The following is a 10859-nucleotide window of genomic DNA, read 5'->3' as shown; positions in this document are numbered from 1 at the left end:
ATTAGTAAAAGTGGTTTCACTAATTTTAGAAGTGTGATGGGTTAGTTATGAATTAATCTAGTTGCAACAAATATTCACTAATTATGCGTGTTAAAATAACTATTTCATGTGTTTATGTATTTTTAAAAGACATAGAATCATGTAAGAAGACTAACAAAATTGGTTTCATGATTTTTGGATTAGTAAAGAATTAACTATGCATTTAACTAGGTTTAGCAAATACATTTTCTTACATAAAATATTCAACTTTTTATGAGTATAAATATTTTTATCATGTATATCATGTTACAAGGATGCCAACAAAATTTGTTTCACTTTATTTGAAGCTCAGATGAAGTAGTTATTGAATTTACAAGGTTAAGCTATTTTTTGGTTTTTTTAACTTCACTGAAATTCGAGAAATGCGCTCAGCAAATCAGGAAATTCGATCAGTTTTCGATGATTTCGTTCAAAATGCGGAAAATTCGCTCGGTAAATCGGAGAATTCACTCATTTTTTGGTGAAATGCGATCGGTTTTAGCTTACTCAATTTGGTCAGTTTTTGTCTTTGATTTACAAATTTGATCGAGTGAATTTATCCGAATTTTCTGATTTTCATTAATTTCTAAAAATCGCTAGGTCACAAATTTCGATGCCAAATGGTTTTGTAAATCTTGGGCCGCACATGTATTTTCATCATTAGTTTCCATAACTTTTGCGCAGCCGGTAGCCCACCTAAAGAAAACAAAAGGAAGGGAAAATTCGTGTAGCCAGATAGCCTTGGTTTATCCACGAGAAGATGCTTCGATAATACATCAAAATAAAACAAATAATGCTAGAAGCGATAGAAGAACACGATAAAGTGAGGAACTAAACCACATACGATTGGGGAAAAAAAAACTACATTCATTTTTTTCTTTCTTGTATTAACTCGTGCAAACGCCCTTGGTACGGACGGGGTAAATGTTCACGACCAGAATTCACAAAATTTTGATTATTTTTGGTCCTATGTTTTGTAGGTTCTATATGTTAGTGAAAAAAATATAAAATTAGATATTTCGTATCCCTTCAAAATTTTCAAAATCCACAAAATTTTAACAAAATTTTAATCCTGCCTGCATCTCCTTCCAAGTTTCACCGTTATGGGCAGCTAGAGCCTGAAACATCTGTAGTTTGGATCGAGAGGCGATGTTGGCAGGAAGGAAAAAGGAAGAGATAATGCCCCCTCACGTCGCACGTACGACTTAACGGGCGGGAAACCTAATAAACGGATAAGGATCTTTTGACATACTACACGTCTGCTGAAACGTAAGACCCAGAGCCGCATGTCAGCGGGCGCACAGTAGACATGCACTTGAGAGGATCCGTGCCATCTTCAGCAGAGTCTGTATCAAGTGCTACAGTATTATGCCATCTTCAGCAGAGTCTGTATCCAGTGCTACAGAGTTGAGGAGAGAATCTTATACGCCAAATTTGCCGAACACTGTAGCAACCGTAACACTATTTATATAGGTTGGCTGTGGGTCTGGAAGGAGAAGAAAAGTAGTAGAATGTATGAAATAGGGTAGCTGTTAGAGATAAAAAAGATAAAAAGTACTGTTAGAGATAGAAAAAATAAAAAGTACTGTAATAGTATTAAATGATATTGTAATAGTATTATAGAAGATAAATTTTTAAAGTATATATTAGAGGTGACCTAATAAACTCCATTCAGTTCGCAGCAATCGATCCTTCCACCGAACCTAACCATCACTGCAGCAATGAATCCCACGAGTTTGGAGACCACAAGTCCTGGGATCGGGAGCCTCTGCAAAATTGGCCACCTGGAATTTTCAGTCGATGAGATCTTTCGTATGCCATCCCGATTTTCAGTTTTCAGTTCTACTTTGATTCAAGCCATATGTATATATTCGTAGATAAGGTTTCTTGGATGTTGGAACAGGGCAGTGGAAAGTTGAAAATCGTCACTTAACCTTTTCTTTGCGATAACTGGAGGCTATATATATTAAAGAGTGCAAGAGTTACGATCCTTGAGCACTAAGTGCTATACATGAAGGAACCTTTGCTATCCACACTGCCGAGCTATTTGCTCTACTAGCATGTTTTGCTAGTTCATGAGCAACCATATCTTGATATCTCTTAGTGTTTCTTGACCTTTAGTTCTTCAACACAGGTCTTTAGCGCTAGAATATCCTTGAGGATAGCAGTAAATCTCGAACGGTCAGAACTTGAACGAGCTAATGTAGAAACGCAGTAGAATAATAGCCTCCATGCAGAAGCAATGACAGCACCCTTCCCCTTGATTGTAACTCCTGATTTTATTCTAGAGAATGTAGAATGAAGCAGCATGATGATGGCGGGAGGGGTTCCAGCTCCTCGAAATCACACAGCTCCGCAGCCATGCCTCCGGATCCACCCGCACTGGTCCCGGGGGCCCACCGACAGGCGCCTCTAGCGCTAGCTTGCCTTCTTGTTCGCATCCAGTTAAGCATCTGCTTGCTTGCGTTGGCAATGGCCGCAGGCGGACACGAACTCAGAGAGTGACTGTAGTTGCCTGCCGCAGAAAAGTTACAGTACCGGCGGCAGCAGCGTGGTTGATTCACTGCATCTGCCTCAGCAATTCAACAGGTCCCATAGCGATATTTATATAAGATTTAAAGTTTGTTTGATAAAATAAAATAATCTGAATGTCTATTTTCAATCTAAAATAAAAACAAGATGGTTTAATAAAAACACTCAATCTATCCATCTTTAACTTCAAAAATTTCTAAAACTAAAGGTAACAACTTCAAAAAATTTAAAGCTAGAACTCTACGTTGTCACCGTACCTGCTACTTCCCTGAATCCCTCTCCGCCCTCGCCCCGCTGCCTCCCGCATCCGCGTCTGGCGTTGGGACTTGTGAGGCGGCGACATGGATGGACCACCGCCACGGCGCCATGGGAGTGAGTGCTCGCAGTCGCAGCCATCCTCCTTGATTGGTGTAAACTGTTTCCACCGCAGCTAGCTAGCACAAGTGCCGATCGAGTCAGTAAAACATGATGTCACGAGAGGTTAAAGCTAACGAGCGATGGGAGGGTTACTGATTAATTTCGGACTTGTTTACTGCTAACCATGCGGTCGCCATGTGAGTGAGCTTCACGCTTAGATGTGAACCGAAAGCCAATGCACAAGGATTAACAAATAGAAAACCATCGACGTAATGAGAAAGTCCATTGGATTGGGTCTCCAAAGGCCTCTCTCTCTCTCTCTCTCTCTCTCTCTCTTAAAAACTTGCAACTCCAAATTAAGGCCAACCAGAAGATATGGCCATTACTGATAATATTATCGGTTAACCATCCCACACTCTAACCCAGTACAGCAAGCTTAACAATTTGTTGATACTACACTCTAACCTTGTACTGCACTCTTTACTACCTTTTCTTTCAGAGGCTTAATAATAGGTTAATGCTACACCTGCTGAGCGAGCTTTTTCTTAAATCGCACTAAAGTCCAATGACCGTGCACGTTACACATAGCTGTGCCTCATAATTGTTCTGTCCCGAACAATGCTCCATCTCCAGATCCATTCTCCTTTGGGAAATTCAAAGGCGCTGCTAAACACTAGACCTCAGCAAAGATCTAGTAAAATTCAACAGAGATCACAGGTGCGAGCAGTGAAAGATATCACAGGTTCAGAGTGGCGGCAGTCACCAGCACTAACAGAGATCAGGGGTTCAGAGCAGGGATTAAAATCACGAATTTCAGAGAAGAACGAAATATCTAACTCAGAATTTTTCTTTCACCGACATGTAAAACATATATAGCAAAGGACGAAAAATGATCTGCCAATTTCACCGAACGAAATTGAGATCCCAGTGGCATGCACTGGGGAGCAAGTACTCGTACACTAGACACATGACACCACGGCGAAGACAGGGGGTTCCTGCACACCACGGCATAGACAGGGGGTTCCTGTTCCCCATCATGACAAAATGCGAATCACCAGGTCCACGCTACGCGAGGAATCTACCCATCGGATCGGAGTCGCACGGGGCTGCCCGGTAAACAATCGCTCACTCGCACTGGCGCGCACACATTCAGACAGCGAAGGCGTTAATTCTCACCCCATGACAGCGAATGCAAATGATCAGCAGTGTTAGGCCTCTTTCAACGCTCCATCTTGATTTATATCTCTTAGATATTAATTAGGTATCTACCTAAATAAAAAATCTGATGTGGTAAGCAATTTAAAAAAGAGAAAGAAAGAGCTTATTTTTTAAGAAGAAACTTAGCTCTTCGCGTAATTCTAGATAATTATGAAATAATTAATTGTCTTAAAAGACATACATGTATTGAAAATTTATTTCTTAATATCAATCTCTTACTCTCTGTACTCTTAGATATCAGCTAAGACATAAGGTATTGGAAGTGGTCTCAGTACCACGTAATACTCGTATGTACATCTATATATGACCATACATACATGACAACATATCGTATTCTCAGGATCTCGCGTACGAATTTCAGTATGACGTATGCACGTACTGTTGTTTATACGCATGTGGACCGGACCCGTGGCACTCGTACGTACAACCATACGCGAGACAACATATCGTATTCTCAGGATCTCACGTACGAATTTCAGTATGATGTATACGAATACTGTCGTTTATACGCGCGCGGACCGGGCCCGGCCGGTGCTCCCTCTCATCATTCTGGCAAAAGGGTGGCGATGTCGACGACGAGCAGGCCTACCGGCCGGGGACATGGATATCCCTCATAGCCCCAGCTTTGGAGCACCATGTGTGGCAACCCGCAAGCCACCCTTCAGACTGTAGTAACCCAGCGTAGCACAGCACAGCACAGCGAGACGCGACCCAACTCGGTCGCCAACCGACGAGTTGTCGAGCCGAGCTCACCTAATAGCACAGCAACAGCAACAGCAACAGAGACAGCATCGGTGATCAGTGCTCGTTGCTCATAAATTCATCTCATCTGGTCCATCGCCGGACGGCACGTTACGAGCTGTGCCAGGGCTAGCCTGAAGCCGGGTGGGTTGGCTAGCTGCTGGAGCTCGGACACGGTGCACGGGCGTGCCGGCCGGCAGAAGGCTGGCGCGCTGGAGCAGGCGCGTAGAGGATTGAAGTGCCTGGCCGGGCTCTCCTCGCCTCGCCTCTCCTCCGTTCCTTAAAACTCCTGTGCGCTGGGCGCTGCTTTCTGACAGGCATCACATGGCCGCGCGCACCAACACCCTCGCAATGATCAGCTCCTCACATGGCCTTGTGATGCAGCGGCCGATGGATGGATGCAGGACCAGGGACACGCCTTGACCCACACAACACACCATGCCGGTGCACCCCCCCCCCCCCCTCTCTCTTATTTCAACCCCATCACACACGCACCCAAGCTAGCCAGAGCCAGCCTCTCTTCTTTTCTTAAATCCACAGGCCTCCCCTTCCCTCCTCACGAGAGCCTGCATGGCGCAGCGATGATAACATTCCTCTGAACTCGCTCATCCCAGAGAGAGAGAGAGAGAGAGAGAGAGAGAGAGAGAGAGAGAGGAGAGCTCTGCTCCAACTTCTATATCTGATTGGTAGATATGCTGCTTCTCGCAGCCTTGCTTGCGCTCTGATTGGTTCTTCCTCTGGTTCCGAAGCTTCTCTTGCTCTGCTTTGTGCTGCACTGTGGCCTAGCTTTCGCTTGCACCTGAAGCAGCCTTGCTTGCGCTCTGATTGGTTCTTCCTCTGGTTCTCTTGCTCTGCTTTGTGGTGCACCGTGGCCTAGCTTTCAGTTGCACTTGAATGTGATGTGGTGATCTTCTTGGGCGTACTTCGTTCGGCGCCTGATCGGAGCCTGAAAGATGCCGGCGAGGATGCGCGGCGCATTCTCCGACGACATGCCGGAGCTCGACCGGCAAATGGGGTGCATGGCCGGCATATTCCAGATCTTCGACCGCCAGCGACTGATCACTGGGAGTGGGAGGCGCGGCGGCCGGCAAGCGCAGAAGAGGCTGCCTCCACCTCCAGCTCCAGGTAATGACTTCCTGGACTGGTTATTTCCCTGCATCTTTCTGCTCCGTACATAGCATATCTCAAGTTTTAGCGAGATCTTTTTTCTCTGTTAGTGTTTTGCTTCTAAGGATTGATCCAGTTTTTAATCACGCTATCTAAGTTATTAGCGCGCGAGTTGAGTTAGCATGATTCTGTCTGCGGAGTGGAGGTCATATTGTCGCCTCAGGTTGTCTACCGGTTGGTTTTCTTTTAAACCGTACAGTTGTATGGTTCTCGGGTCCAATTTTCCTTATAAACTAAGCAAATTCTTTTTTTCTATAAATTTTTTTGACAATACTCTTGCTGTCCTTTCGAAAAAAAAGTTACTAGCTACAATTCATCCTGATATGTTGAGTAGAGATTAAAAAGTTAGGTGGTTTTTGGCCCCCCAAAAAAATTGTCACTTGTGTTCATTGAAAAATGAAAACATGTCCTTCCATGCTATTATTCAAAGTTTGGTAAGATAGACAGTTGGAAGGTTCAGCAAAGAACAACGGATGAATAAAAAAAAAATACTTTGGTTGGTAAAACTGCTCAGAAGTATAAACTGGTTGGTTTGCATCGTGGGCGAACCACTTTCCTGTGAAGTGAAAGTTGGAAAAGAAATTGTCATCTTGATACCAGACTCCTGTTTATTTGTACTTTCTTTACTGACAAGAGACTACGATGTTTTTTGCGCAAGTTAACCGCCGTAAGGAAAACATGTACTGTGGCAGTAGTTGCCTGCAGTAATTGTGATCATAAAAACATTTCCTTAAGAATGTACTAATGACAGCACCTGACCACTTTTAGCACAAAATAAACAAGGCAACGACGTAATGACATCCAATGATGTGGATTTGGGCATCCAGAAGTAGCATGAGGATAACTACTTGCGCTGACGGAAGAGGACAGCCGAACAGTTTTATTATTAATTTCATTTATATAATCAAACTGAAGAGGACAGGTTAACATTCACTTTTTTAAAATAAACCCTTCTAGAATGACCGATTAACGGAAGAGGACAGCTCAACAATTGATAAAATTTCCATTCATGTAATAATGAAATTCAGTAAATAATTCATCACCTATGGCCCTATCCATATTTTGCATTACCAGCATAGCATAATAAATTGTTCTATTTTATCTGTTTAGATATCTGGCTACAATTCTAATACCTCCTTATGTTGTTCAGGCAATTCTCTTACAAAGAGCAGCAACAAAGTTCCAGTTCAAAGTTCAAGTACCTCAAAGATCATTCTGGTAAATTCCTACCTGGATTGGACTCGATTTTTTTATTGGCCAGGAAAACCATTTTATGCATGCATCATAAGTATGTTTTGGATGCATCAAGAAGCTGGCACTAACCTATCAGTTGCTTTTGCAGGAGAAAACATTCAGCAAATGTACGACCGAGAACAGTAGCCTTTCAATAGAATCATCAAGAGCTTCTTCTTCCTCCTCTTCAAGCTCATCCTTCTCGTCACATGATGGCAACAAATCGATCCAACAGGAGCTTCCTTACATCAACGAGGAGCTCTTTGTGCAGAGATCACTGAAGAGCTCGCCAAGTTTTAAGGGAACTGACATGAACACTAAGTCTGAACATCCTAATGTTGGTTTCAGACAAATCGTGAAGGACTCTATCAACCGGGACTCTGGAGGCCTAACTGTAAAAACCTCGGTGCAGGAGGGAAGGAGAAATGGGCAGTACAAGGACTCACCAAGGCCACTGCTGCTCTCCAAATCAATGGATGGAACCTATGTTATTGGTATCGATAGGACTAGGAGCACAAAGGTTCCTGCAAATGTCACTGAATCTAGCAGGTGTTTCCAGGAGCAGTCACGCTTCTCGTGTGATGACCGAAAACTCCTGCGGCCAGCTGAAACCCAGGAAAGCAAGAGGCCTTCCACAAGGCTCAAGGAGCTTCCTAGATTGTCTTTGGACAGCAGGAAAGAATCTATGAGTCCAAGCTCACGCCTGAAGAACTCAAGTTACAAGAGAACTGATGATACACTTCTAGATGCTTTGAAGCCTCAAGACTCCCCGAGCCACAGGAGAGCCAACAGTGTCATTGCCAAGCTGATGGGGTTGGAAGAAGCAACAATTGCTACCGGGGTGCTAATTGCTGGTGACTATGAGCCTTCAAGATCACCGCGACCTGCGCAAGTCACTCAAAATGAGCAGCCATCACGTTCCCCAAGAAGCACTTGCCAGGATTCCTGTGTGTTGCAGCTGAAGAACGAGTCTTCAGTACTCAAAACCAAGCCTTCCCCAAGAATTCTTACTGAAGCAGCTCCTTGGAGGCAGCAGGAGAGAGGTGCCAGCAACATCAAGGCACTGCAATGTCGAGAAGCTGAAGTGAGGCCAAGAAATGCGTCTGTCTATGCTGATATAGAGAGGAGGCTCGGGGGTCTTGACTTCTTAGAGTGTAACAAGAACTTCAGAGCTCTCAGAATACTTGGTTCATTGCATGCAAAGGATGTTAAGCGGCAGAATGACAACAATGCTGGATCAGTGGCTGTTCAGAGGACAGGAGATGATCCAACCACCAACTCCGGAATCTTCCAGCCTCCCATTGTGGTCATGAAGCCTGCAAGAACCACAGGGAAGCCAGGGGTTTCACTTTCTTCGGTTGCTCCCATTGCAGGTCTCAGAAGCCTCAGAAAGTTGCCGCCCAGAGATCTACCTATCACTGGCAAGAATGAGATCGGCACTAACGAGAAGAACCATTCTCGGATGGCAAGAGCTCAAACAAGGTCTGAAGAACCTGTCAGCAGTGCAAGCTCACCGAGGCCTACAGGCTCATCAAGCCCCAGACTGGTGCAAAGGAAGGCAGAGTCTGAAAGAAGGTCTCGTCCACCGGTCTCACCAAAATCTCCAAGTAAGAAGTCCAATGAAGCTGCCTCCCCAAGAGGAAGAACAAGATCAAAGCCTTCTCAAGTGAAGAGCCACCATGACAACGAGATCTTGCAGAGTACAGGAAGCAGAATTAGCTTGGCGAAGCAAGTCGACATCAGTATTATGGATTGTCAAAAGCCTCTGAGTGTCAGCTCATCGTTTGGTCAGCCAAGCAACACTGCTGCAACATCAAGTCACAAGGTACAGATAAAGAAACAACCATACATGACGAAACCATCTAGTTCAAACGATTTTCCTTGTGTTCCATATCCATTTTACAGCTAAGATACCTACCTAATGAACAATCTCTTTTTTCCATTCAGAGCCCTTCAGTTCTGACATCAGACCAGAATAGTCATTCACTGGACAACATCCCGAGCCCCGTCTCTGTCCTTGACACATCCTTCTATCATAAAAGGATCTCAGATTCGTTCACAGGTGAGAAGTTGGTTTAATAATTACTTTACCTGCATTACTTTGCATAAGATAACTGACTGTTTCCTGCAAGAACTTCAGCATGATAGATCCTGTTGTTTGGTCTCATTCAATTCAGAAGCGCATAGTGTTATTCAAAGGACAAGCATAGCTAGCTGTCAGCGTGCTGATAACGCTAGTGACAGATAATCTGCAATAAAAGCTTACCAGGCAGCTCGTGGTCCTGCGACTGGGAGGAACCACAGCAGCTAGGTGAGCTCAATAGTGTATGCCTGCAAGCCCCACATGTAGCACTTGCTTATGCAGGAGCATGATGTGTGTTTTTTGCTGTGTATACATGCTAGTGTAGATGCCCCACCAGTGTCCCCCTCTACAAATACACCTAGTGTGCATGATTCAATGGATCCTGTGGGCAGACAGTGATTTCGTATGTCCTGTCTGATACATGTTTTCTTCAGCTGAACTGTCTAACAGTGAATTCCATATTTGTGTCAGGTACATTTAATTGTTCCGCAGTTGTATTAAGCATTGGGTTCTGAATATATCTTTTTTCTGCTTGTTCAGATGGCGAGACACATTCTTCAGATGAGTGCTGGAACCCAAACAGCGTGCCTGACACCCCACAGTCGAAGACGAGCAGTGAAGTCAACCAGATTAAACCAGAAAACTTGGGAGCCCTCATCCAGAAGCTTGAGCAGTTGCAATCATTGAATGATGAAGCTGCAAAAGCCAAAGAACTCATGGCATCAAGCACTGCAAACAAAGATCACCAGTATATCTATGAAATACTCGTAGCATCTGGTCTTCTACACAAAGAGCTTACATTCGCAGCAATCCCTGGCCAGCTCCGACCATCCAGTTATCCAATCAATCCGGAGCTCTTCATCATTCTTGAACAAACAAAGGCAGACTTTGTTTCAGGAATTCAAGCTGTCAGTGCAGCTAAGAAAAGTACTAAGCCTTACACAGGAAAGCTTCACCGAAGACTTGTGTTTGACCTGGTAAACGAAATCATAGCTCAGAAGATGAACATCTGCGGGTTTGCAACTCGATCAGTAAAGTTTCTTCAATCAAGGAAGTTAAGTGGATGGCAACTGTTCAAGGACTTGTGCACTGAGGTTGACAGGCTCATAAAATTCTCCGAAGAGGGTGAGGATGAAAACATGCACGCTGAGGATGCACTCAATGGAATGGAAGACTGGAGGAGCTTTGACACTGAGCTAAATGGCATGGTTTTGGATATTGAAAGATCCATCTTCAAGGACCTTATCGACGAGGTCGTAGGTGGTGAGGCTACAGAGAAGATGCAATTTGGACAATGGAAGCTGCGGAGGCAGCTGTCTTTCAGTAGTATAAACTGAATATGGTTGATAGCTGTTGTTTCCATTAAGAATCTTAGCCAGTAGTAGATGTAACCTTTTGTATTTTGCTGAAGACTAAACTGTAGAAGGAATATAAATGATCCTCAACAGTAGTCTCGCTGCCATCGACACTAGATGAAGCAAGCAAATGAATATATGATATTCTTCATAAA

The 10859-nt window shown here is 44.1% G+C and overlaps 1 protein-coding gene across 1 annotated transcript; it reads left to right on the top strand.

Annotated features, from left to right (window-relative positions):
* Positions 1–5005: 5005 nt before the first annotated feature.
* LOC133890637 (protein LONGIFOLIA 2-like) lies at positions 5006–10859 on the top strand. The gene is made up of 5 exons (XM_062331103.1): positions 5006–5991; positions 7184–7251; positions 7376–9091; positions 9214–9328; positions 9890–10859. Exons 1-5 carry the CDS (start codon positions 5820–5822, stop codon positions 10684–10686), a joined length of 2868 nt encoding a protein of 955 aa, XP_062187087.1. The 5' UTR covers positions 5006–5819; the 3' UTR covers positions 10687–10859.

The sequence above is a fragment of the Phragmites australis genome, chromosome 14 (genome assembly GCF_958298935.1).
Source record: "Phragmites australis chromosome 14, lpPhrAust1.1, whole genome shotgun sequence".
Taxonomy (NCBI): domain Eukaryota; kingdom Viridiplantae; phylum Streptophyta; class Magnoliopsida; order Poales; family Poaceae; genus Phragmites; species Phragmites australis.
The sequence above is the reverse complement of the archived record's forward strand: the minus strand, read 5'-3'. Positions and strand labels throughout refer to the sequence as shown.